The 25,992-nt window shown below is 50.5% G+C and overlaps 2 protein-coding genes across 2 annotated transcripts in view; both read right to left on the reverse strand.

Moving 5' to 3' along the window:
• Positions 1 to 11,173, reverse strand: part of LOC144247087 (hydrocephalus-inducing protein homolog) — a 261,188-nt gene extending 250,015 nt beyond the window's left edge. The window contains exon 1 of the mRNA XM_077786425.1: positions 10,718 to 11,173. The gene's annotated coding sequence lies outside the window, so the exon portion shown is untranslated. The remainder of the gene's footprint in view (positions 1 to 10,717) is intronic.
• The window catches only part of LOC144247090 (hydrocephalus-inducing protein homolog), a 29,488-nt gene continuing 13,214 nt past the window's right edge, over positions 9,719 to 25,992 (reverse strand). The window contains exons 16-30 of the mRNA XM_077786428.1: positions 25,551 to 25,679; positions 25,035 to 25,239; positions 24,442 to 24,583; positions 22,235 to 23,228; positions 21,510 to 21,753; positions 18,616 to 18,742; positions 18,261 to 18,459; positions 17,466 to 17,565; positions 16,801 to 16,900; positions 16,147 to 16,315; positions 15,632 to 15,870; positions 15,247 to 15,319; positions 14,016 to 14,116; positions 10,718 to 10,842; positions 9,719 to 9,870 (exon numbers count right to left, since the gene is read on the reverse strand). Of these exons, the coding sequence (XP_077642554.1) occupies positions 9,719 to 9,870; positions 10,718 to 10,842; positions 14,016 to 14,116; positions 15,247 to 15,319; positions 15,632 to 15,870; positions 16,147 to 16,315; positions 16,801 to 16,900; positions 17,466 to 17,565; positions 18,261 to 18,459; positions 18,616 to 18,742; positions 21,510 to 21,753; positions 22,235 to 23,228; positions 24,442 to 24,583; positions 25,035 to 25,239; positions 25,551 to 25,679 (3,099 nt within the window). The remainder of the gene's footprint in view (positions 9,871 to 10,717; positions 10,843 to 14,015; positions 14,117 to 15,246; positions 15,320 to 15,631; positions 15,871 to 16,146; positions 16,316 to 16,800; positions 16,901 to 17,465; positions 17,566 to 18,260; positions 18,460 to 18,615; positions 18,743 to 21,509; positions 21,754 to 22,234; positions 23,229 to 24,441; positions 24,584 to 25,034; positions 25,240 to 25,550; positions 25,680 to 25,992) is intronic.

The raw sequence follows: 25,992 nt of genomic DNA on the forward strand, positions 1-25,992 counted from the left end.
CCTCTTCACTACGAAGCCTAAACCCATAATAATGATTTTCATTAACTTTTTAAGAAAACTAATTGCCTTTCCTGAGCTGCTGCTTCTCCACCCTGCATCGCCACTGGGGCACTTGTTAAGTTGCCTTTTGAATAAATAAAACAAGAAAGGCAACTGGTAGAAATACAGTTCTGAAACTAGAGATTCATCCTGCTTGTTCCGATGTCATTCCTAAAGTCTCTTCAGCTAAGGCAGCTATTGTATCTTTACTTCTTTCTAACTGCTGGCTGTTGTCTGCATGTGGTGACCTCAGTCTCATTTGAGGTTTTGACATCTGTGTTTGTCCTTTTTGTGCCTCCCTTGCCTCCCTGCTGGAGTCATTGCTGGAGCTGGCAGTGGTCACTGTTGATGGGCACAGAGAAGCTCTGGGCTGTACCTGCAGTTGTTTTTTCTCCCCATCTGTGTTCCAATGACTCTGGGTGAGCAGGCCCAGGGAGAAGCCTCCTCCCCACAGGGCTGGCCAGCCCAGCCAGATGTCCACTGTAGAGCAGGTCATGGCTGCTGTCCAGGCTCTGCAGGACATCCCCACCATGCCTGGCTGGATCTGACTTTCCGGTACAGAAAGCAAATCTCAGAGCTAAAGTGGGGTAAGCCCTTGCAGGCAGCAATCACAGTGAGCAGCACGGGTGTGATGTCCCCGTTTGTTGGGTGAGGTGGGCCATGGTTCCTAATTGCTAATCTCAAAGCAAGGCTCGGCTTTGCCCCCAGCTGAGTGGGCTCTGAGCTGTCAAGTAAGTACTCAGTCTGTTTGGCCCAAAGCAAGAGCTGCCTTAAGGGTCCTGCAGAGGAAAACTGCGTTAGGGTGCTTTGGATCACGTTCTAGTTCCTGACTACATCCTCACTTTCTTTTGCTGTAGCCTCTTCTCAATGACGACTCACTGTTTATAGATCTTGAAAAGGGTGGGAGTGTTGGTAGCCTTAACAGGGAATTTTACAGCTTGAATTCTCAGAGTAAATCCTCGGTCTGGGTGCAGACCCATCACTGAGAAATAACTGGTGCTGGTTTGAGGCAGGTGAGGGAGCTCTTCCTCATCACAAAGAGAGAAGCTTGCAGTATTCAGCAGGGCTAGGAGTAGGCATTTTTCAAGGCTGCAGTTTGGAATCAGTGTCAAAGGCAATTAAGCGATGATGAATTCTTCCTGCAGCTTCTCAGTGAGCTGTAGTTCAGACAATAAAGAGCTAAACTCCAGTCACACTTTCATCCTACCGGGATATTCACCCCAAGGGTTATGCCATAATTGGTGCCTAAATGGATATTTGTGTCCTTTCCTAGGCTTTCCCTACACCCAGAGCTGTCACCTGACTAACACCACCTCGGTGCCAGTGACGTTCAAGCTCCGCGTGTTGGACGATGGCATGCAGCCTGCTGTGAACGTCTTTGATCAGATACACAGCCACAGTGACCCGTCCTGGAGGGAGGGAATTCGCTTTTATGTGGAGCCAAAGGAGTTTACAATGAATCCCAGCCAAGGGACCATCCTGCCCCAGGGACACCAGGATATCGAGGTATGGGAAGAGCCCAGCCACAGACGCTTCAGCACCAGGGCTGAAGCTTCCCTGGAGTGTGGGAGGGCTTTAGCTCTGGTGCCAGCTTTGAGCACTTGGAGCCCTGTGTGAGTGAGAGATCTGCACTGGTGAGAGGCCTCTGCTGGCTGGCTTCCTTGGGATGTTCCTCAAGGAGCACCCTGTTGTTTCCAAAATCACAAGCTGAGATCACATACCATATGGTCAAGTACTGAAGCCATTCCTGTGCTTTTTGAGAGAGATTTCTTTGACTGCAAGTGGGCAGAGGAAGGATGAGGACAGAAGGTGGCTGTTAGAGAGAGGAATGTCGTCGTAAAAAGCAGTTTGCTTCTCGGTCTCATTTCCCTTCTCCTGGGGAGCAGAATGATTTGTGCTCACTGCAGGGAGCTCCAGTGGAGACAAAAAAATGCAGCCATGAACTGCCCAGCACCTGCTGGGCCCCACTTTGCCCTCAGCTTCCTGCTGTAAAGCTGAACTCATTCTGTTCAAGTCAGATTTCCTCTGCATTTATGTCATTGCAGTCAGATGAAAAATTGGCCTCTTAATTTGAATACAGTGGTCCATAGAGCTTTAGTCTAATGTTTTAATTTGGCTGACCTATGCCCTGATATCAAGGTGTGTTTAACAAATCTGGTCTTGCCAGACTTGGGGGTACAAGACGTGTACCCCCAAGTCCTGCTGTACGGTGAGTGCCGGCCGAAGGTGCCATACCAGAGGAAGTTCCTCGTTGCAAATAACACCAATCTTCCTGGCTGCTACGGGCTTATTCCCCAGGTTTGGCATCGCATCCACCTCCTCCTCCTCTCAAATATTATTGAGGAGATATTAGGGTAAAAAAGGGTTTGGATAAGGCCTTGCTGGTTTCTGTTCTGTCTTAAAGATCTGCTGAGAACAGGATCCTACCTGAATGTAAACTTAAGGATGTAGTTTAACTTCCTGAGGATAGTTTATGTTCCAGTCTTCAGGGTGTTTTCTTGTGGGCGATATTAGAGGGTTGTGAAAAGCTGCTGCATCCACAGACACCAGTGCCCGTGCTGGCAGCCTCCTTGCAGGAACCCCTGAGAATGCTAAGCCTACAATTCTTGCATCTTGTTTGTGCCTTTTACCTTTGTCATGGGGATGTTTAAAAATGTGTGTAAGTTGCTGTTGCGGTGGATGTTAAGGAGTCTATAATTTCTTCAGAGGTCCCTCTGAAGCTGCATTTGATTCTGTCCCTGCCAGGAACGCAAGGAGGACTCTCCTGTGTTCTACTCCAGCCACAAACCCTGTGGGATTGTCCAGCCTCACAGCACTGCAGAGATTCCAGTTACAATTGAAGTCCAAACAGTGGGCAAGCATCGCACCAACCTTCTTATCGGCGTGTTTGGGGATGAGAGAAACCCACTGGTGAGTGCAAGGGGAGATGTGTGCCTTTGTGCAACTGCTCCTGGCAGGGTGCAAGGGTACAGGGATTCTCCTGGGGAAAACAGGCACAGGCTGCTGAGGATAAGGACAGGAGGGATCGGTGGCACTAACAGCTCACACCTTAGAGGTGGTAATCTCAGTGTCTGACACAGAAGGTAGTTTAATCTAAGCAGCAATCAAGGATAATTTTAATTAATTGTTCTTTAAAATGCTATTAACTTTGGAAACATCTGTTTTTAAATGTCATCTCTCTGAGCACAAAAGAGGATGTCAGACTTCTGGGAACCTAGAGCCTTCTGTAAAAGAAAAGAAAGCTGGCATTTGAAGAGTGGCTGCAAGGACTTAAACTTACATGTTTTAATATAAGACATGGAAATGATGGTGCCAAACATCTGAACCTGGGCCATTGTGGCACTCATGTAAATCAGCAGAAAGGACAGGCAGTGCAGGCTGTGCCAGGGAGCCTGAAGTTTGACAAAACAGTTGCTTTCAACTATCAGGCTGCTTACCTTAAAGAGGAGGGTTTCTCCCCACCAGAATAACCAGTTGTTTAACTGTCAGCCTGGTCTTAACTTGAGATTTCTTGCAAAGATTTTGCCTGTGGACCAACAATTTGAAGTTTAAAAGGTTCTCTTACTTTAATCCTTTTAAATTTGGAGGTGAATATGTATTTTTTTTTTCCCCCAAAAAGCCCAGCATTTCAGGTGAAGAGTGGTAGCTGTCCCTAAAGAAATAACTTGAGTGGAGTTGAGCTGGTTAAGCTTTTTTAGCTTTCCTTTTCTGGTTTGTTTTTGTTTTTTGGGTTTGTTTTTTGGGTTGTTTTTTAATCTTTCTTGCCTTCTTCCTGGAATAGAGATCAGAATTACGGAGCTCTGGACAGCTGGCAAAAATCTACCCAAGTCCAAGGCTGATAGAGTTTGGCAGAATTCCAGCACTACAGCCTACTTCTCGAAGTTTTACCCTCTTCAACAAAGGTCTCATCCCTAAAGACTTCAGGATAGACACTGTAAGTATCTGTGGGGCTGTTTTCCAGGGAAATAGACTGGTCAGTAGCAGCCATGACTTGGTTTTTAAATGTAAGATTTCCGTATGGCCCTGTGTGAGAGGAGGCAAGATACTCCAATATTCTGAGCGAGGCAAGAGGAACCTGGCTCTGGAGTGGTGTTAGCTGGGGCACCCCTCAATGAAATCAGTTGCAGAGATATTGGAGCAGAATTTAGTCTGGATTGTGTTGACAAGTTCTCCCTTAATTTTATCTTTTGTCTTTAGCTCTGATATCAAGAGAAACCTGTGGTCCTTTGCTCCCCAGAGAACATGGATTTCCCCATGGTTTCCCTGTTCCATCTTCACTTGCTTTGTGCCAAACTGCTGTTCATAGTAGAGAGCAGGGTGCGGGGTCTGTCCTCAGACTGCTCGTGGGGAGGCATTTTTCACACCTCCTGTGGGTCAGGCTAGCTGGGCTGTCCACACAAAGACATGTGGGGCTGTGCACCCCTGCAGCCTGTGATCTCTGTGCCACTGAAGAGCATCTTTGGGCACCAGCTGCAGAGAAAGGCAGTTTAATATTGGAGGCTGCAGAGGGCAGAAGGAGCTGGGGCTGCTGCCCTGGCAGGGGGAGCAGGGCTGGTGCAGCCAGGAAGGCCTTGTAGGCTGGGCCTGCGGCTGGGTGGGATGTTTGCTGGATGGGGAGATCCATGAGGGGCTTGAGGTTTGTTTTTCTTCATGCTGGGTGTGTTGGACTTGTGGGGTTGGTTAAAACCCGATACGAGGGACTTGTTTGTGGCTGTGGGTAAAGCATTAGGCCATGTGGGAGAGTCCAGCCACAGCCTCCTGGGCCAAGGAGGGGCATGGATTTTCCTCTTGCTGCTATTCCCGCTGTTTGGGGGATAAATGTAACCTCAAAGTGAGGGATTTTTCCAGGACAGCTTTCTCTAACTCCACAATAGAATTCTGCTTTCAGCCTCTGCAGGGATGTCAGGGTTTGACACTGGCACAATGCCAGTGCCCCCATGAAAATGTGATCCCTTCCTTGAATGCTGTGAAGTGGAATCTAGAATAGAGCAAAGCAGGCCCAAGCTTAATAACAGGAAAAAAACTTCATTAAACTACTACTACTAAAGAAAAGAGAAAACTAAAGAAGGGAAAAAAAAAAAAAAAAACACACAAAGATCAATTGAAAACCTTGCAAAACATTCCTCCCCCCACCACCCAACTGCAACAAACCACAGTGAGACACAATCTGGACCCCAATCAGGTTTCCACCCTCAAAAGAATCGATACTCAGTCCATCGAGGGAACAGAGTCTCTCCTGTGCCACAGACCCCCCAAGAAACACAACTCCACATCCTGTGTTTCCATGTCACACATGGCACCGCCCGGAGAAAAAGTTTGCCATGGTGAGCCTTCTCCTTTCCATGCACAGTGCTCTCACCACAATGCATGGATGGACAGACTGCTCTTAGGATTTTTCCTTTTAAGGATGCCCTGCCAAGAGGGGAGAAAACAACAGTTCAGTTTTTCATTGTTTGGGACCACAGTCCCCCCCATTTTCCCCTGGGGCCGAGGGCTCAAGAACAGAGATCTTCTTCTCTTTTTCCTTTCCAGGGCAAGGGCGCGCCACCACAAACCCCCTAACCTTTTCTCTGTTCACTCCAATTTTGTCTTTTTCCCAGCTGAAGCAGGTCTCTTGACTCACTGGCATCCTCCCAAAACACAGTCTCTCTCAGAGGAGAAGATTGGTTCAGGTTGTGGCTAACACGGAAAAGTCCAGCCAAAAGCCACTCCTTGTCCCCCTCCCCTCTAGAATTCCTCCTTCCAACATCCCAGGGTCCAAGGTGTCCCTCTTGCTCTCTTTGAAACCGAGGAGGGGAAAGGAAAATTCACAAAGCTTTCATTTCTCAAGAAAGGGTTAAAAGTCTGAACTCCCAGGATGGCTCGATGCCCAGACATCCAGCAACTCCCACGCGACTGGGCACCTTGCAGCTTCTCCCCCCACTCCTACTTCCTTGCGGCTTTCTCTCTCCCTCTCGGGAGAGAAACTCCGGGGAGGGGGTGGGGGGGGTGGGGAATGGAGACATCCCAGATTTCTTCCACCCTTCCATCTGCAGGGGCCAGCCCGGTTCCAGTCCTTCCACCACCCTTGGGGCCTACCTTTCAGGCCATGGGGGCTTTCCCTCCCCCACCCAGCTCGTGGCTGGGCAGGGGAGGTTTGCACTGCACGCTGACCGGAACCAAAGAGAGCGAGTTCCCTGGGAATTCTGCTTTCAACCCCTGTGTGTTCTCAGAGGCGTGTCTACTTTCAATTGGTCAATATCTAAATTGACCTCTTCTTTCCGGAAAAAATTCTCTTTCCGTGTCAAACCACGACAAGGGAGCAATGCACCTTGGCTGGGTGGTCGTGGTGTGTAAAGGATGGGTTTCACATGCTTGTAGCAGGGAGCTGTGTCTGCACAGCTGTGCTGGTGCAAGGCCTTTCCTCCCTTCTTTGGGCAGCTTCCAGCTCTTTTAGCCAATCTGTGAAATCCATGAAAAACCAGATGACAAGAGTTTTAGGGAAGAGTGAGCCGTGCCCACAGAGCACATGTTGTCCAGTTTACTTTCTGCTTCCTGTTTTCCTGCTCTGCTCTTACCATTTGGAGATGACTTTTCCAAAGCAGAGGGTACTGGGGCACCTCTCTACAGCTGATGATTGGTGGGAAGTGAGGGCTTCAGTCATTTAGGGGATGTTGAGAAGCACTGATGGCCCCTTGGGAAAGAATAGTTTGGTGTTGGGTATTTGCACAACTGGTTTTGCAGAGATACTCTTCAGGCTCTCAGCATTATCCTCCAGCTGTGTGGTTTCTGGAGTGGGATTTGAGCAGTCCCGGCTTCCTCTGGCCTTGAGCCTTTGTGAGAAGCCAGGAGAGAGAAAGCAGCTTTCCTTGGCGTACACTCCAGAGAAAGACTGGGGAAGGAACACTCTCCTGAGGATAAGCATCCCTTGGGTTGGGCAGAACCGGGTTAATTAGGTGAGTCCGTTAAAGGAGGGGAAAAGACAAGCTGTAGGAGCTCTGCTGTTGCCCAATACTCTATTTTAGGGATTTTAAGCCTTTATGATTTTTATCATCCCCTCTTTAGTCTTTTTTTCCACAAGACACGAGGGTGTATGGTTCCCATCCTAAATGCGTATTATGCTTGTCTTGCAGCCTTGCAAACTCCATTGTTACACCATTGAAACCAGAGAAGGAGTGATCCCCGCTAGTGGATGACACTGGACTCTTTGCTAACACTATCCAGCTGTTCACTGGGGACAGCCTTTGGACTGCCTGTCGGCTGGTGGCTTTGGGCACTGGAGTTGAGGCGGGACCGGGTGGAATCGATGGAGCCGCCGCATGTCCGGAGTCCCGATCGGGCAGGGAGGGAGCGGCCCCACGGCTCCGGGACCAGGAAGGAGCCGGGGCGGTGCTGGGAAGGACGCGGGCGGTGCCGGAGATGGCGGCAGAGCGGGAAGAGGAGCCGGGCCCCGGTCCCTGTCCCTGCCCAGGGCTGACGGGGGGTGAGCGGGGCACGGCCGGAGGGTGCCGGTGCTCCGCCCTGCCCGCTCCTAGGCAGGGGCTCATGGAGAAGGCCCGGCGCCGCCTGCGGGAGTTCGATGTCGGGGACAAGTTCTCCCGCTTGCCGCTGCCCCGGGCCGCCGTGCTGCTGCCGCTCACGGTGCGAGGGGGGCGGCTGCACCGCTGCTCACCGTCCGCTCCGTGCAGGTACCGGGGGGCTCCGAGGGGCGCGATCCTTCCTGGGGAACCATCGCCGTGCGCCCTCCCGGCACCTGCGCATCCCCTGTCCTGCCCCTTGTTCCCAAAGGCACAGCCAGCTATTTTTACACTCCTGTTACAGAGAAGACCTAATACATTGTTAAGAGAGTTGACAGAAAGTTTCCGTGTTAATCACCTCTTAGATACTCTATCGCTCTGTGAAGTTCCAATGCTTCTCTGCCCCCTCCACAAAGATTGGCATCTCCTCCCCGGTTCCACTCCCCTTTTACGCGTGCACAACAGTACTGAGTTTTAATATAACTAATCGCCATTTGTTACTTGCATCCACAACACCTAACCATGTACATACATTGTTAACTACAGTTCTAATCACAACCTGTTACTTGTATCAACAACATCCAACTTTGTACATACATTGTTAACTATACTTGTAATCACAATTTGTTACTTGTGCCAACAACATTTAACCTTGTATAAACATTGCAAACTACATCCCCCAAAAATTTAAATTTTATTTTTGTTCATACCAGCCAGCAGGAGCAGGGAGATCATTCTTCCCCTATGCTTGGCACAGGTGAGGCCACACCTTGAGTGCTGTGTCCGATTCTGGCCCCGCAGTTTGGGAAGGATCTTGAGACACTCGAGCGTGTCCAGGAGGCAACAAGGCTGGTGAGGGGCTGGGAACACAAGTCCTGTGAGGAACGGCTGAGGGAGCTGGGGGTGTTTAGCGTGGAGGAAAGGAGACTCCGAGGTGACCTTATCACTCTGCAGCTCCCTGAAAGGTGGTTGTAGCCAGTTTGGGGTCGGTCTCTGCTTCCAGGCAACAACTGACAGAACAAGACGACACAGTCTTAAGCTGAGCCAGGGGAAGTTTAGGTTAGATATTAGAAAAAAAATTCTTCACTGAAAGAGTGACTGCATGCTGGAATCGTCTGCCCAGGGAGGTGATGGAGTCACCAACCCTGGACATTTTTAAAAAAAGACTGGACATGGCACTCAGTGCCATGGTTTAATTGATGAGGAGGTGTTAGGTCACAGGTTGCACGAGGTGATCTTAAAGGTCTTTTCCAACCTAATTAATTCTGTGATTCTGTCCATAGTTGGCGGTCAGTAGAGAATGCAAGTTACCGAGTACCCATCCAATGGGAAAGGGGACAGGGACCACCCCAGCCACGAAAGGATATAAATAGAAACCATTTTCTCAGAGGTGGTGTGTGTTCATCTCTTGGGGAAGGGAGGCACACACCTGGCTCAGCAGAATCGTTACTAATAAAGAGTTTTGTTTTGCTTCAACGATTTGTCCCCATTTCATTGTATCTAAAAGAGAGTACATTTTTAACACCGTGGAGGAGGAATAAGGTGAGCTTTAAGATCCCTTCCATGTTCTATGATTCTGTGACTGGGCACGAATGCAGCACTTTCACGGTCCTTCTCCCACTGCAAGCTCCTCTGGTCCTGGAGTTCGGGTGGGACTGGACAGAACTGATGGAGCCGCCGCATGTCTGGGGTAGCGGGGCTCCACGTTGGCCAGGGAGCGAGCGGCCCCACGGCTCCCGGCCCAGGGACGCGCCTGGGTGTGGGAAGGGGAAAAGAAAAGGGAAAGGGAACAATGGCGCGGTGCTGGGTCGGGGGCCGGGCAGGGCGCAGGCGGTGGCAGGGCCAGAGGTGGCGGCAGAGCGGGAAGAGGAGCCGGGCCCCGGTCCCTGTCCCTGCCCAGGGCTGACGGGGGGTGAGCGGGGCACGGCCGGAGGGTGCCGGTGCTCCGCCCTGCCCGCTCCTAGGCAGGGGCTCATGGAGAAGGCCCGGCGCCGCCTGCGGGAGTTCGATGTCGGGGACAAGTTCTCCCGCTTGCCGCTGCCCCGGGCCGCCGTGCTGCTGCCGCTCACGGTGCGAGGGGGGCGGCTGCACCGCTGCTCACCGTCCGCTCCGTGCAGGTACCGGGGGGCTCCGAGGGTGACAGTATGTACGGTGAGATTGGTCCGTGTGCTCCAGTGACCCACTCAGATCACCAGGATTTCTGCGTCAAAGTCCTTCAGGTGATGCTGAGGAGCCCTGTTCAGTCCTGGCCTGCCCAGGGTCTCCCCTGAGCATCCCATGAGACTCATGTCTCTCCTGATCCCTTGGATCCCTTGTTGCTGACCAGCAAATACACCTGGGGGCATGTGGGCAGCAAAAGGAGGCCCAGAGGAACAAATGAAGTGACAGCCCACAGCAGGAGGGGACACAGGTGAGGAAACACAAGCAGCCCAGCTCTGTAATATGACAAACCACTACAAAATGAACACCATGAAAATCATCATCATCTCCCTGTCCAAACCCACAGCCACATCAGTCTTGAAATATTTTCTATTGTTCTGATCTCAAAAACCAAGCTGGAGCATTGCAAATTAAATAAAAAAGGGACAAGGGAAAGATTAGTAAGTACAGAGCAGCTTCTGTATGATCACTGAATGGGATTCCTCAGTCTAGAAATCAAATGGGAGATAGATGTGAGAGGTTTGCAACAGCATGAATGGCCTAGGAAATGGAGATGAGGAAAAATCTGTCTTGATTTGTCACCAGTCAGGAACTTGAGGGCCTGAAAATGTTATTAGACAAAAACTACATATATGTGTAGAGGGTGACAAGAAAAAGGGTCTGTGACACGCCAGTGGAGAAGCACCATATGGGACAGAGCTGTGCACGCCACACATTGTATGGGAGAGAGTCTGATGGAAACCTCACACCTCACCTTGCCCAGGAATAAAATAAAACTTCACCCAGGCACAACCACATGACAGTGGAGAATTAGGGATCCTCCTTCTTCCACTCAGCAACTCCCAACATCCCCTGTTAGAGGGGATCCACTTTGTCAACTCCCTAAACACCAAGGAGTTCTCAGTTTTCTCTGGGGTAAAGCTGAACAGGGGAGGGACCTCTAGAGGCAATGGAGGGGGATGGGACAACAGGGAGTGATGGTGCAGAACTGTCCCGTGCCTCGTGCAGGGCCCAGCACTCACCTGTGTTGCAGCACACTACCAGGGACCCGGAATGGTCACCAGTCTTCAGCGGGTGAAATCTCACTGTCACCTGCATGCTGTCACCAGCGCCCAGAATTCCTGTGGTTGGAACCACGGAGAAAGGACTGCAACACAGAGAGGGGGATCAGGACTGGGGGCACACCTGGGGATGAGATTCCTTCTGCAGTGCAGCTCACTTCAGCTCACTTGGGCAAGCAGGGAGAAAAGCAACCACAGTCAGCAGAAAACAGACAGAAAAGACTGAATCAGAAACAGCCACTGACCCACCTCTAAGAAGATCCAGCCCTCACAAGATCCTGTGGGATAAAATTACTTCACGTCCCCCATACTCAGCCCTCTGCAATGAGACTCAAGGGTCCGACTGCCAGCAATCCCATCATGGTTTGTGAAAAGCACAGAGAGGGTTCAGAACTATCTGCATGCACAACTTGACACCGACTGCCTCAGGAATTTCTCTTTACCTGCTGCCTATAAACCTCATCTCAAGAGATGCAAATGTTAGGGCACTACCTGTCCTGTGAGATTACAGCCTAGGAATCAGACAGGGAGAGGGAGCTTTTCCTTGAAGACCAAGGAATAATTACTGCTGAATTTGCAGTGTGGCTCTTTGGTTTATTTTACCTTGAAAATGTGCTGATTTAGCCTAAAAAGGGCACATTTTATCAGCATTTCGATGAAAGCTGTGCTAAGAAATGGAGCAATCAAAGCTCTGAAAGAGTGCAAATGCAGATTAGAGCAACACAGTGACATGGAAACCCAAAAGGAGGATGCCATTTGCAGACTGAAGGATCCAATCCCAGCTAAATGAATCACCATTAGCAGCAGCACATCAAGGAAGTGGAACAGGAAGTTTTGGTGTATTTACCAGCAATGCAGTCTGGCACTCTGGGTTGTCATGCATGCTGGTAACTGCTTGCTTGGCCCAGCAAAGAAACTCTGTGCTATGTGTTGGTGCACTTTGGATTTAACAGGAGCAATTAGGATTGGTCACCAGGTAAACAGCTCTTGCCTGACAAACACAGGACTCCATGCTTTGATGCTCAGGGACAGCTCAGGGGAAATGTGCTTCTGCCCAGCAGCTGCTGGGCTTTGTGCTCTTCTACAGCCCCACTGATAAAACAAAAGTTCCTGGCCTTGGGGCTTTGCTGGTGGCCAATCTGTCACTTAAAATCTGGGGAGTTGGGTGATGAATGCATCACACACAAAAACAAAGAGAACATCTGGCAAACTGAACTTCATGTCAGTAGTGACAGCTGATGAACTTTGCTTCAGGTTCTGCTCATTAAGGATCTATTGCTGCAATGATGGGCCTGACCTATTCCCATTACCACTAGTGAGAACATCACTACTGGCTGATGGGGAAGCCTTGGGCCAGCAATGTTTATGTGCTGCATGTGAGACTTTGGAGGGAAGGGAGGAAAGACAAGGCCCCACCGTCCCCAAAGCCAGATCAGTGTACGTGCTCCTGCATCTGCCCCAGGGGTGATGCCAGGACTGCTGCAGGTCTCTGCTGGGGCTTGGGGCGATCAGTGCCTGGTGTGGGCAAGGCACGGGATTTTTTCCTATTCTTTTGCCAGGAATTTCACCAGAACAGAGAAGCTGCCAGTTAAGGGAATCCCTGGCCACACTTCAGCACTACATTCCATTCCATTCCATTCCATGCCATTCCATTCCATTCCATTCCATCCCATTCCATTCCATGCCATGCCATGCCATGCCATGCCATGCCATGCCATGCCATGCCATGCCATGCCATGCCATGCCATGCCATTCCCACTGCTGCCACATGTTACATGCTCATGATCTCAGATGGCAGGATGGGAATAACACTCTGAGGGGTGACTTCAGGGGTTGCCTGAGAAAGGAGGTGTCTTCTTATTTTCAAACTATCAGGAGAAGAGTATCCAGCCAAGTTCAGGATTCAGTTTCAGGACTGAAAAACTGAGTGCAAATCAGCCTCTGCATCTCCTACATCCCACCCTGGGCTGTACCCAGCAGACTCCTCTGTTACTGCTGTAGCAGTCATCTCTCACACAGACCTGGCTCCCCAAGACCCAAGGACACAAGCTCTACAGCTAAACTTAACTTCTCTGAATTTCAGCCAACATCATTAAGCTGTTCCCCGAGCCCACAGATAGAAGAGCTGTGAAGAAGACATCCCTGACACTGTAATAACCAAATGAAAACCACTGCCAAGAGGTGGGGCTGGTAGGCTCAATTTTGGCCTTTTATCTGTAAATTGTGAGCTTTCCCTTAAGACAGTTCTCATCCTGTTAGATCTGCCCTTTCAATGAATCACTGCTGTACCCAAAAGGCAGAAAAAGATAAGGTATGGAGGGGGTTTTAACAGGTTGCTTTCTTCTGCCTTTTAACTAGGTCCATTTGTATCTTTGTTTCCTTGTACGGCATCTAAAGACAGGTCCAGATCTCCCAATGGCACCTTGCAATCCCCAGACACTGCTCTTGCTTTGAGCAGTGTGTCTGCTCAGATGATTTCCAGAGGTCCCCTCCAGCAAGTTATTCTATACTTTTAACTTCTAAATCAGCTCAACTGCTTTTCACATATTCCCCAAATATGTCTTATTTCCTATACACCTGTGCATGTAGCTATGAGCATGTGGTATATTGATAGGTATTAGAGGAGCTCGACCTTCATGGAAGTTCCCAATGAAGAATGCATGATCTTCTGGCAAACATTTAACACAAAACAAAAAAGAAAAAACAGCAGAAACAGAGGAACTTCAGAATATTTAAAAATAAATCTCAGTGAAAGAGGGCCCAACCATATTCAGAGATTTAAATCATCTGTTTGAAATTTTAAACTGGCTTTCAAAGGTTTATCATGGAACAGAAGAGGTGACTGATGTCCTCAGCTGACAAGGGCAATCAGATCAGCTTTAAGTAACAGGAATGCACCAGATGCCTGCAGCACAGCTCAAGCTGGGCATCTGATGCAGGGACCACTGGAAAGCCACGTGCCTGTGGCCTCCCAGAGAACGGGTCTATTTGGCTGACAGTGGTGAGTAAGCATTTCAGAAGCTGCTTGCGCTCAGGTGGGTGCAAGCCAGCTACTAACATGTTCCAGCACCCTGGAGGAAATCTGGGACAGAGAAAGCTCAAAGGCTGCATCCTGCTAAGAACACTGAAAGCAAGAGCAGATGCCATTCATCCTGCCCATTTCCAGCCAGGCTGCAGGGCAGCAGCTGCGATGCTCTGGTTCCTTTTGTTGCTCTTTCCCAGCCCTGTTATCACCCAAAGGTGTTTTGGACTGCCTCACCTCTGGGTGCTCAGCTGGTAACGAGCTGCCTGGTTGCTGACATTGCAAACCAGCAGAGTCTTCTGGCTGCTGTACTTGACCGGACACAACGGGAAGTCCAGCTGGTCAGGGAAGTCCAAGATAGCTCGGGCACCAACTGCCCGAACTGGCACAACTATCCTTTCCCTTGCACTGCTGCAGACAAGCTCGTGGAAATAATCCCGCAGGAAAAGAAACTAGCTCAGCACAGGATATTTAGTGCCATCCCCATGGCAGAAGAAAAACCATTTCCTGTAACTCATCAATGGCATCCATTTACCTATCCCACCCTAAAATGAACACTATGTCCTACTAATACGTCACATTTTAAAGGCACCAGTGCACTTTGCAAAGCCTATCTCTGTGGCATTAAGCTCTTGTGTCACTTGGATCATACAGAGAACTACCCTAGGCCACCATAATTTTTACTCTAAATTTTAATAATGTTAAATAATTCCTAAGTCCCTTCTAAGGAACATGGAGCTAGGGAACACAGGACATTCCTCTTTATGTTTCTATATTCCCGCTGTCTGAGAACAGGACAAAGTGTTAAACTGACTCTAAGCAGCAAAAGGAAGATGAGAAAACAGCTGCACCCAAAGAGCTCCTGCACCTCTGACCTGGTGTAGAAACATTAGTTGGCTCGAACTCCCTTCTAACTTTGCCTCTCCAACCAAGTCAGGAGAAGAACAGTGCTAAGGGGTTGAAGGATGCTGTTGGAAAGAGCCTCTCTTTGTTTCCCTGCAAGGCTTCCTCCCTTCCATGCCATGTCCTAAACCCTTCTGTATGAACAAGCCTCCGGATCACAGCACTGAGATCAGACTTGCCAGGGCCCCAGCACTGGTGTTCAAACGTCCTCATAAAAGCAGGTTTGGCAGGGAATGGGTGCCAGTTGACAGAGCCACCACAGTGACAGGCATGAAGACAGAGCCACAGCAGCGTCACTGCCACAGGCTCTGGGCTCACGGGTCTGCCTGCAGGTTGTACCTGCCCTACACGAGCTCTTTCAGGCAGGTGTCCAAGTCCCCTGCAGCTCACCAACCTCCTGCTGGCTAAGGGCACCTAGAGCCCAGTGTGGCTGTGCCAGGCCGGGCTCACAGGCCCAGCACATCCTCTGCCCTGGCCCTGCAGCTGTATCATGGTCAGCTGTGCTCTGGGACAGCACAGCTGCAAGGCTGGAGAACAGAGGGTGTGAAAAAGCATCATCACTCACCTGTGTTGAGGAGCTTGATTTCCTTCCTGTTGAGAGCTCTGTAGCTGATGGAGCAGATTCCCCTTGCTTTGAACTGAGGGGAGAAAGCAAAGATATCTGTCATGCTGAGCTCCCCTGCCTTTCTCTGAGGCCAAAGCTGGCCTTCCTCCTCACAGAGGAAAGCCTTCTTGCTCCTGATGGCTCCCAGAGAGCAGCCTGTAGCACCCATTGCTGGACAGAGCAGCTTTATCACCAGCTTTGTACTACACATGGGGATACTGAGACATTTTTTTGTTCCCTCTTCCCTAGCCAGGGATGCAAATGGATGATAGCTGTGGCTGCCTGCCACATACCAGCTGTGGGGTGGTGCCTCCTCACAGGAAGGGTGGTGCAGGGCTTCTCATACCTTTTGCTTTCCAATGCAGATGCACCCTCATCTGCTTGGCGGATGTGGAATTTGAAGTTGACCATGCCTTTGTTCTTCAGCACAAGAGTCCGGCTCTTCCTGGTGCCCTTGATCATGGTACCGAAGTCGGTGGGTGAGGCAGGCTCAATGCTGTACTTGCTGTACTCGGCTCTTGCTGACACCTTCAATGGGATGTTGGCGACAGCCTGGCCTCCTTCCCTTGAGCTGCCATCTGTCACCTGTGTCCACAGGAAGGGAGGTAACCAAAGCAAAGAGGCCAGCCTCTACCCCAGTCCCAGCCTCCACCTCCATCCATTTACCCTCCCTGTTTAAGCACCTCCTCCAGAGTCAGATGCTCAGCTCCACTTAGGAAGCCTCCCAAATGGTTTTGAAAGGCTTTGTTTGTGTATGTAGGAGAGAGGATTCTCCAGTAAAGCCCTCCTTCCATTAGACACCTATCCTGTTTATGCTCCCAGAACAGCGTGTGATAACACAGCCTGGCCCAGGCAGCTCACCTGGCAGTACAGGATGGGCTTGTTCTTGAGGACAATTTCACTTGTGGGGTGGAAGAGCATCTCAATATTCACACCAGACTGGGAGGCAGTCAGCATGCCTGACTGAGGCTCAGCAGTGAAGTGGGATGCCAAGTCTTGCATCCTGGGACCTGCATCCTTCAGCATGAAACTGGGGAGAAAGGGAAGGAATGGAGATCTCTGCAGTTAAAAATATAGGTACCACCAGCACAGCCAGGACTTTGCATTGGACCAGAAAAAAAGAAAAGGGAGAGTCCAGCTCTGCTCAGGGAATCCTGGATCTTGACAGAGAGTGCAGTCAGTCACGAGGTTACTGCAAGAAACCTTAAGACAAAATTTTTCATTCACTCCTTTACAGAGTCTCAGAAAGAGAAAGGAGGTGACCATCAAAGAAAGGCAATGAATCTCAGCATTTCAGTGGCTGACATTTCTGGGGCTCTCCTTTGGGCTCCAGCTGAGCTGTGAAGAACTGCTGGTTTGTGGCTGGATTCTCTGGTAGAATAATTGAGATCAGAGAGCCCAGGGTTTTTATTTACCATGAGGCAGCCAGCATGGAAACAGTTCTAGCCATTGACAGAGGGAGAACACGGGCTTGGGAGCCTGAGGAAATGCTCACTACCAGGCAGCTGGACTCACCTGTACTCAGTGTTGTATACCCCTTTGCTCTTCAGACTCAGGACTTTCTTCACATTATCCAGGACATTAATGGTTCCAAATTCCAAGCTTCCATCTGGACCTGCAGAAAACCCACAGAGCAAGGTCAAACATGGTTGCAGAATATACCAGGTCACAAACTACATGGAGGTCTTGGCACAAAACCCTTTTCAGCAAGTTTCCATTCTTGGAAGTGTTTTCCAGCTACTTGTCTACCCTTTCTCTTCCCACTCAAAATATCTGCAGGCTTAGTACCTAAGGAGCTTGTCTCCCATTTCCTCGCTTCCAAACACAAATCCAATTGCTTTATATGCTGTGCTGAGCCTGTGGGAGTTGCAACTGCCTGTTCACGTCACTGTTGTTTCAAAGCCCCAAAATCCAATCTGCACATGAAGCTGCACACTTCAGAGATCAGAGGGGAGAGACTTAAGGCTGTCAGTGCGCTGACAATGCTTTATTCCATGCACCTTGCAGGGTACGTGCTTTATGTGTCCATGCCATCCTTGCATCCCATCCCATCCCATCCCATCCCATCCCATCCCATCCCATCCCATCCCATCCCATCCCATCCCAATGTGCTTTGGTTGCCCACCTCCCAGGGTAATGTAGTGCACCTGGACTGCTTTGTTTGGGAGGCATCCACTGACCTTCAGGGATGTCGATGCTCAGAGGAATGTCATAGGCTTCTGCAGAGATTTTGATGTTTTCAGTCTGAACAATCCCCAGGATGTTTTCTGTATCTGAAACCTGAGGCAGCAAGAAACAGACACTGTTCATTAATTATTCTTTTGGTAGACAGCCTGACAGCCCTTGTCTCTGCTGGCTGCTTCCCCTACGGCCTCCCTGGCTTCACAAGCATTGCAGGACTCCCAAGCTTTGCTGTTTATCTCATGGGCTGCCCCAGTGGGATTCTGCTGCAGTAAAAAACCCTATCAGCCCAACTCTGCACTCCCACAGCAGGGAATGTTGCTGCTAAAGCATCCTTGAGAGGCACAGAGATGTAAGAACAACCACAAGAAGTGTGAGGTGTCTCAGAGCAGGTGGCATTGACAACCTTCTCCAATCACCTAGCACCCTCTCTAAAATGCAGCCCCTAATCCACGGGGAACAAAATCCCAGGGGGAGAGTTTGTTGCACTATGCAAGAGCTTCAGAGAAAGTCCAGGAGGAATGTAGAGATCACGCTGCAGTCTGTACAACCACACAGCAACCTTCAACCACTCACAGGGACAAGGTGGTTGTGGTACAGGCTCAGGATGCAGTGTCTGGTTATCTGGGGGGATGTGGACGCACTGCACATTCTGGCAAACGCTGTGCAGAGGCAGAAGCTGGGGTCACAGCACCCTTGTGTCTGTCAGGTGCAGCTCTTCCTGGCTCTGTCCCTAGCAGCACACAGCTGCTCACTGTGCCCCGCTCTGCCAGGCAGGGCACAGCCCCTCTCACCTCTAATCGGAGGCTCTTCTCAATGCTGCCAATCTGCCCGGCCTTGAAATGCACTGTCACTTCCAACTCTGAGCGGGGATCAATGGTGCCTTTATCTCGTGACAAGGAGAAGTCCTCAGCAAGGTCATCCAGCCCACTGAGCTGCCAGGCCACGGGCAGCAGGGTGTTGTTTCTCAGGACCAAGGTCCTGTTGTCAGTCCTGCAGAGACAGGAAGGCACTTGGTGTCAGCTGCTGGATGGTCACACCAGCCTGGCCACTGAATGCAACTTGGAGCAGCTCCATCCATGCCCTGGAAACCAGAGTCAAACGTTTTCTCTTTGTCACAAGTTTTGGAGTGCTTGTGGGATGACTGACCTGTGCAGAAGCAGCTTGTCAAAAGACAGCTCCAGGGGGCTGACGTCCAGCTTCACGTGCACCCCATGGCAGCACAGGCTGAAGACCACTGGCTCCGGGTTCTTCCCAATGCTGCAGATGAGTTTGTCTTGCAGGAAGCCAGGGGAAGTGGGGTATGCCCAAATGGTCAGCTCCTGGACACGGCCCCACAGGAAGAAATTGAAAGAGCTCTGTGTGTGAGCAGGAGGAGCAGCCCCTGGGCACTTCTACGGTGCTGCTCTGCCTGCCCTTCTCCTACCTGCTTCTCCTTTGGTTTCAGCGCCATCCTGCGAGAGTTCAAGAGGAACGTCGCTGCTTTCCCAGCATTCTCAAAGGAGAACTGGACCTCTATGTTCATGGGGGAGTTGTTGAGGATGGTTATTTTCTCCGAGTTGCTGGGACAGTTCTGGCACTTGTACCTGTCCACAAAAGGGGAAAAGGCTGCAGAGCAGACTGCTGCCTTTGCCACACACAGAGGAGAGCACCGTGTGCACCTGAGCAAGCAGTGCTGGAAGACCCTACTCTAACAAACAAGTGAGGGAAATGGATCCCAGTCAGGGGCATGGGCGTGTGCTCAGCCTGGCCTTACTCTGATGCCTTCCCCCGGACTTGGTGTCTCCAGCCCAGAAGCCTGATGATGCTCAGGCCACTTTGAGAGTTTTTGATACAATGCAAATTCAAAGGTGCCCAGAAAAATAACAGTGCACCAGGCACATGGCTTCTTTCCCCTTCTTTCTTGGTGTGCCTTCCCTGCAGGGTATAAAGAAAGGCTTTTGGAAAAAGAGTTTAGCTAATCTTTTTCATCAAAGTCATGAAACTGGTTTGAATTTCATGGGTTAGCTCAAAGTCTGAGAAAGAAATATAAAGCATCAATTTTCAAGAGAAATGCAAAAATATAACAAATGACCCTTCTCTCAGGTGTGGAAATGACTTTGGAGTGAAAGGGTAAAAGAAGCAAACACAAATCCCAGACCATCCATCAATCTGGCTAATGATTGTCTGCTATTTTAAACTATTTTGATTTCATTTCCTTGGGTTGTCAAAATAGACTTAGCCCTCCAGAGTTCCTATGGAGACAAGATCTGAAATATTATTGAAAAAAAAAGAGTGACAGTAAAAGTAGAAATACACAATAGCTTCAATGACAGTGTGTTTAGGCAAACTTTATCCAGCAGTGAGGATGCAACGTTTTTACAGGAAAATGTAATTCCTGCTGTACGTTCCTCCTGATACCCATTGGCAGGTCAACCATAAAATCTTATTAATAATTCCAGATTAATAAAAGGTTTACAAAACCATCTACAGAATAATTGCTTGATCAGGCTACTTGCAGAGCTCAAAGCATTTCAAAAATCACCATAAAGTTCATTTTCTAAGGGGTGAAGCTGAGATGTGGAGGGGGACAGAAGTTGCCCCCAAATCACTTTTGGACTGGCAGCAGCATGTGGCTCTGGCCACCAAGGTGGCCACCAAGGCACCCACTGGGCAGGCAGAGCAGCTCCTCCAAGGCTCATTTGCCTCTTATCTGCTCAAGTTCACACATCCGTGGTCCTTCAAACCCATGTGTCTCCCAGGACTCTGCTGGGGACTGCCCTGGATTGTGCCACCAGGACAGCCTGTTCTCCCTAGGAGTGTCCACAAAAGTGCAAAGCCCAGCAGGGAGCACATACCAGTCTCTTGATTTCCCACACAGCAGTGGTCCAAAATGGAATTGCTTTGTGCTCTCAACATATTCCTTGAAGATGATGTCATCTGCCTCCATGGTCTCCCTCCACTGTGGAAACACCAGCCTGGGCAGAGAAAGTGGGGAAGGAGGAGCTATGAGATGCTCCAAGCAGGAAATGTAGTCAGAAAGCCAAAACCCTTCCTGGTGGCTGAGGCACCATCTGCCTTGCCAGCTCCAGCACAGGAGGAGGTGCTGGGTGACCTCAGGCAGCACGATCTGCCCAGGCAGAAGCCCCAGGGGTCAGCCCTGGCTGTGAGTTCAGGGGCAGCTGTGCTGTGGGGGCTGCCAGGGGCCAGCCTTACTGTGGGTCCTGGCTGATGCTGGGGTACAGGCCGGTGCCACAGCAGGGCAGCTCGTACGGGTGCTTTGTCTGCACGAGCTCAAACCTCAGTGTCTGCTCAAATTTCCCTGGCTTTTTGGTGGAGAAGTGGACCTTCAGTTTCACCTCACCGTGGGCAGGCACTAGCCACCGGTACCGTTTCAGCCTGGCAATTAAAGAGGAGCCTTCAGACATTGCTGAGGAGCAAACGAAACAAGGAGGGTGCACTCGCCATCCCGTGGAGGCGCTGGCACAGGGTCACTGTGGAGCTGGGGATGATGGGCCTTGTTTGGCAAGAGGACCAAAGAAGCAGAGGTATCACTTCCTCCTGTGCGCCTCACCTGAGGAATTCTGTGGGGTTTGAGGCACTTTCCAGCATACTTTTGGACCTTGTTGCAGAGGAATCCTGGGGACTTCTCTGCTTCTCCTTTAGAGAGCTGTCTCTGCTGGCTGCTGTACCTGTCTTTGGTTGGCCCTCAGCAGAACTGCCCTTCACATTTGGGGCCTCGGCCTAAGGGGAGAGAGAAAAGGGAGGGAGAGGTGAGCCCTGAGACATCCCCATCCTGGAAAGCAAAATGAGGGTTTGTTCACCAACAGAAGAGAGAATAAATAAGTAAGTCCACCTGCCCATGGACTTGGTCTTCCTTATTGGTGTTTTGCCTAGGACACTCCTTCAAACTCAGGACTCTCCTCAAAGCAAGTTGATGGTTTTAAGTGATTTTTTACCTCTTGTCTTACAGAACTGCTCTGTCTCCACAGAGCTGTCTCTTTTGTCCCATCCCTGACAGAAAGGAGACCTGCAGACACGAGGCCCCATCACATCTTCACTACCTCTCCACAATGCTCTTTCCATCCAACCTGTCCCCCATGCCCCCATCCAGCCTGGTCCCTGCCCTGGCACCACTGGAGCACCCACCAGATTGTCTTCCACAGCAGCACCTCGCGGTGCCACAATGGTGAAGGGCTCCACACGCTCTGCAGGGCCCAGCCGCTCCTCTGGGTACTTGACCATGGAGAGCACAGCAGCAGGGGCAAGGGGAGGGCCGTCGGGACGCAGTCCCAGATGTTTCAGCATCTAAATCAGAAGAGAAAATCCTGCTTATACTTCTGTCTCCTCCATCCTTCTTCAAAGGCACTGGGCTTTTGGCAATGAGTTTTTTGACTTATATGAAGTATAAGTGCTTTGCTATGCCCAGTGGGGTGAGCAAGCTCCAGAGCAGAATCAAGAGCTACAAGTGGGACCAGGAGAGAAACCTCTCCCAAGTGACTCAGCGGAAGAAAACAATGACTATGAGCTGCCCTGTCCTGGGACTGTTTATAATGATTTCCGGGCTGGGAAACTCTGAACAGATGGGACACTTGTACACAAAGCACTCACACTTCCTGCCCATCTGAGGGATGGTGATAACCTCCCCATCCACACAGATGGTACAGAGCCATTGCGGAACATCATCAGGGGCCTGGACAAGGCTCTGTGCCATTATCACCTGGGGGACACAATGCTCCAGGGCCCATGACCATGGCAAGCTCAAGATCTCAGCCTTGCAGGGTTTTACCTGGTCTTCCGTTGGCAGCTTCCCATCCCTCAGGATCTCCCTGATCATGGCCTTGGGATCTGAGACCTGGATGTCCAGGCATGGCACCCCAACATGCTTGTCACTGACTGCCCCTTCTGCAGCTTCACTTTGCATCCCCAGCTGAGATGACTGAAGACTCCTTTGGCCTACACGTTCACGTTCAGGTTTCTTCACCTTCTCCTGAGGTTTACTGGTTTTCTTTAGACCTTTGTTTTCACTTGAAGGCTGGGACTTGTTTCCCTTTTGGATCATAGGTAACTGCATAGTACCCTGAACTCTGTCCCAGGAGGAGAAAACCTCTGCGATGTTCTGCTGTGACGACTCGTAGATCTGAAACCTCAGGATCAAGTTCTCCATCTCAGCTGGGTCCTCTGGGATTTTGGCTTCCCCCTTCTCTGGGACTTTGGTTTCCTCCTTCAGGGCTTTTGTTTCCCTCTGCTGTGGGGCTTTGACTCCCCTCTTCTCTGGGGCTTTGGTTTCCTCCTTCCCAGAGGTTTTGGTTCCCCTTTTCTGTGGGGCTTTGGAGTCCCCCTTTCCTGGGGCTTTGGGTGCCCCCTTCTCTGAGGCTTTGGTTTCCTTTTTCTCTGAGATTTTTGTTTCCTTCTTTTCTGGGCCTTTGGTTTCCTTTCTCTCTTGGGCTTTGGTCTCCTTCCTCTCTGGGATTTTGGTTTCCTTCCTCTCTGGGATTTTGGTTTCCTTCCTCTCTGAGGTTTTGGTTTCTTTTTTCTCTGGGATTTTTGTTTCCTTCTCTGGGTATTTGGTTTTCTTCTCTAGGATTTTTGTTTCCTTCTTCTCTGGGGCTTTGGTTTCCTTCTTCTCTGGGGGTTTGCCTTCCTTCTGTGGTTTTTCAGGCTGCTTCCCCACGGAGATACGTATATTTTCCTTCTTCTGCTTCTCTTCCTCCTTCTGCCTCTCTTCCTCCCCTAAGTCTTTTGCCTCCTCCTCAAGCTTTTGAGCCACCTCCTTCAGCTCCCTTCAGCAAACAAAATAGAAAACATCGCAGAGAGTCACCACCAGAAACTTGGGCTCACTAGTCCTGGCTGGCCCTGCAATTCATTCCTTGACCCCGAGGCCAGGCAGAATCATGAGACCATTTCTGTGGATTTTCCTCAACCCACAGAGGTTGGGAACATCCCAAGTGAGTGCCATGGTGGAAGAGGACCTCCAGGACCAACCAAACCTATGCCTTGCCACCGTAAAGGCTCGACTGCAACCTCCCTCTTAAGGCACACCCAGACACCTCCAGCTCAATGCCAAAGGCTGATCCACCAGCTCTCTGTGCTGATGCCTGAAAACGCTCTTTGTCTCTTGATTTCCCAGTTTAAAGCAGAACACAGATTGCTAACATCTGCTTATCTCTCCTACAATTCATCCTCCGCTCATTCAGCCCCCTTCTCCCTGGGCACAGCCTGCCCCTTCATGTGAATAATCCTTTCAGTCACAAAGCAAAGGCTGCAGGAATCCTCTCCTGCAAGACAGGCTCCTGTCAGCCAGGTTTCCTGCTGGAATCAGCTGTGACCAAGCAAACCAGTGCTATCTGCCATGCAAACAATTTGAAGCAGCTTTGTCTGTCACCTCGCCATGAAACCAACTTCAGCCTGGGCTGAAAGGAGCCCTGATACACAGGCTTGCTTCAAGCAGCCTCCACTCCCAGCTCCACAATTTTCCTGTGAGTCCTGAGCTGGGCTGCCTTGCTGGAGCAGAGCTTGCCTACTGCTGCAGCGGAAGGGGAGCCTAAAGGACGGGAGCTTTTATGGGTGGTGTCCCACCATAAGGAGAACCTTGGCAGCTCAGCATTGCAAGGACTTCATCTGTGGCAGGACCAGGACCCTGTGCCTCACACCTGCCCATAGCACAATCCCACTGTTTTGGTGAAGAAGGGAGATGATAAAGAAGGCATAAATCAACATCATGGACTTGAAGAGACTTCTACAGGCAGTGCCAAGGCAAGCCCAGAGCCCAGCTCCCTGCAGGCAGCATGTAAGCCAGGAGGGCTCACCACTAAAATAGAGAAGATGATGTTCTAGCTCAACAGAAGAAGGTGCTTCCTCTCTTGGGAGCCAGGGAGCTAAGAGAGTGGCCATCCTTGTGTTGCTTCTGGCCTTTGCTATCAAATACCTCTGAGCTCAGAGTCCTTGGAAACCCTCTAGGGACTCTGAGCAGTAACCCATGGACGGCTTACTCACCCCTCCGTCTGTATAGTCTTCGTTTCCAGTATTATTTTATCCACTTCTGCTTTCTTCTCCTCAGGGAGGGTGTCATACTCGTCCTCATCCATTTGCAAAACATGTTCTCTGTTCCTCTGAATAGCTTTTTTCTGCTGCAGTTCTTTAAACCAGAGGAGAAACCATGAGTGACTGCAAGCAGAGCTGGATGCTCTGTGTCAGCTGCAAGGATTCACAGCCTTTCCTGACCCAGCCTATCATACCAGGAGATATTGGGGAGCTCATATCCCTGCTCCAAAATTCAGACAATCCCCCAAACTATGGCCGGGCAGTGTGGTTCTTGGGCTTTGCCTGGCTTAAGTGCACCAAGGCTGAGGACAGTCGTTTGTCACTGAGCTACAGCAGCTGGCACTTGTGCACAAGATTTAATGTTAGAGATTAAGGTGAGTCTTTAAACCTCACATCTCCTGCAGCTCTGAGATGAGTGCTGGTTACACTGAGGCAGAAGGTAAAAAGATTAATAAAAACATTTCTTACAAGCTCTGCTGCAAATCCAGATACACAGAGATATGGTTGAGGGCTTAAGAGAGATAATTTGAGAGGAGATATCTCACCTTCCTTCTCTGTTTGAGCTTTCTTCCTCTTTCTTTCAGCTTCCTCCTTGGCTTTCCAAGAAGCATAATCCTGATGCAGGTTCACCATGTAAATATGATGACAAGTCTTGACAGCTCTGAGTACACAGAGCAAAGAAGATTCCAGGCTGCTTGCAAAGAGGATCTCCAAGCCATCAAAGACCACTCCCTTGTAGCAGTCTTTACCCTGTGAATAAAGGGAAGAGTAAGTCAGCCACTGCACACAGGGGGCTTGCGGCTGCACTGCAAACCCCGATGTCACCAGCCATCCTTGTTCCAAGTGCAGTAGCTAAGGGCAGCTTGGATCTGTCTGTGGGCTCTGCCAATAAGGGCAGCTGCAGCTTCCCCCAGGGCTCCCTGCACACAGTCCAGCATCCTCCAGCAGCATGTACAGACCTCCTCCTCCTCCTCCTCCTCCTCCTCCTCCTCCTCTCCGAATTGTACCCCAGTGCTGTCTCTCTGGAGCAGGAATGTCTCCTTTTCCCCCACCCCACACACCTTCAGCCTCTCACTGAGGATGTCCACCAGCAGGTCCTTGGGCAGCACACAGCTCAAGCAGTTCAGCTCTTCCCCACCACTGCTGGTGATGTTCAGCTGCTGCGGCGCAGGAGCAGTGGAAACTGTGAACTGCAATGTGGACCATTGTAAGGAAAAGAAACCACGGTGGAAAGCCCTGAACAACTCCCACTGCTGGGCTTGGAGCTGGGGTTCCTCCCTAGTGGAAACTAGAACAGCCCTGCAGTGCAGGCTGGGGGCTCCAGGGGATGGTCCTGGAGGGCCCATCCCTTGGCCAGCAGACACCCAAGGTTGCAAGCCCCCAGTGCAGCCTCCCAGCACTTTGCTCACTGCCTGCAGCCACACTAGCCAGGACTGCACTTTGCCAGTAAACCACTGAGAAGCAGTGGAGCTGTCTGCCAGAGCACATTCCCAGCCCAAGTCG

This window comes from Lonchura striata, chromosome 13 (genome assembly GCF_046129695.1).
Source record: "Lonchura striata isolate bLonStr1 chromosome 13, bLonStr1.mat, whole genome shotgun sequence".
Classification (NCBI taxonomy): Eukaryota; Metazoa; Chordata; class Aves; order Passeriformes; family Estrildidae; genus Lonchura; species Lonchura striata.